The 678-nt window shown below is 64.3% G+C and overlaps 1 protein-coding gene across 1 annotated transcript in view; it reads right to left on the bottom strand.

Moving 5' to 3' along the window:
• The window catches only part of HOXA4 (homeobox A4), a 1,535-nt gene extending 1,460 nt beyond the window's left edge, over positions 1 to 75 (bottom strand). The window contains exon 1 of the mRNA XM_042781556.1: positions 7 to 75. Within this exon, the coding sequence (XP_042637490.1) occupies positions 7 to 75 (69 nt within the window). The remainder of the gene's footprint in view (positions 1 to 6) is intronic.
• Positions 76 to 678: the final 603 nt, after the last annotated feature.

Here is a 678-nt window from a genome sequence, read left to right as displayed (position 1 = left end):
CTGCGCGTACTCCTCGAAAGGAGGGAACTTGGGCTCGATGTAGTTGGAGTTTATCAAAAACGAGCTCATGGTCATTAATTTGTGAAGTGCAAAAATACTAATTTTTCTCGCGTTGTCGTTTTTCTGGGCTCGCGGAGGCCCCTCCCCCTCCTGCCTCGCTTCCCATCCCCCCTTTCCTCTGCGCTCTTCCCCCCCCCCCCCTGTCACGCCCCCGCCCCTCCCCCTCCGGCCGCCTAGGCTGCCGCCGCCAAAGTTCGCGCCGCTTCTCCCCCCGCCCGCGCGCGCGTGCGCGCGCGGTCTCTCCACGGCCCCGCGCGCGCCCCGCCCCACTTCCCACGTGGCTCGTCCCAGCCAATGGGTGCACCGCGCGCGCGGACCCGGATCAGGAAGCGTGCGGGCGGGTGATAGATGCTGCTGTCTGGCCTGGGGAAGTGGGAGGGAGTGGGCAGTTTAGTACCCCAGCCCCGCAACTTTGAGTACCGCTAGGAATTCAGGTCCGCGCGGCTGCTGATCTTCTTGGACGCCCTGGGCTGGCCCTATGTGTGCCCTGCCCCTGGCCTAGGCCTCAGGGCAGCCCCACACTGACCTCGGGCGCCCTCCGTGGTTCGAGGCCAACTAAAGGAGGAAAGGCGCCCGGACCAAAGAGACATCCTGATTTTTATCCTAGGCTCAGAATAA

This window comes from Orycteropus afer, unplaced genomic scaffold (genome assembly GCF_000298275.1).
Source record: "Orycteropus afer afer isolate SDZICR_OR568_19922 unplaced genomic scaffold, OryAfe1.0 scaffold00008, whole genome shotgun sequence".
Lineage (NCBI taxonomy): Eukaryota > Metazoa > Chordata > Mammalia > Tubulidentata > Orycteropodidae > Orycteropus > Orycteropus afer.
The sequence above is the reverse complement of the archived record's forward strand: the minus strand, read 5'-3'. Positions and strand labels throughout refer to the sequence as shown.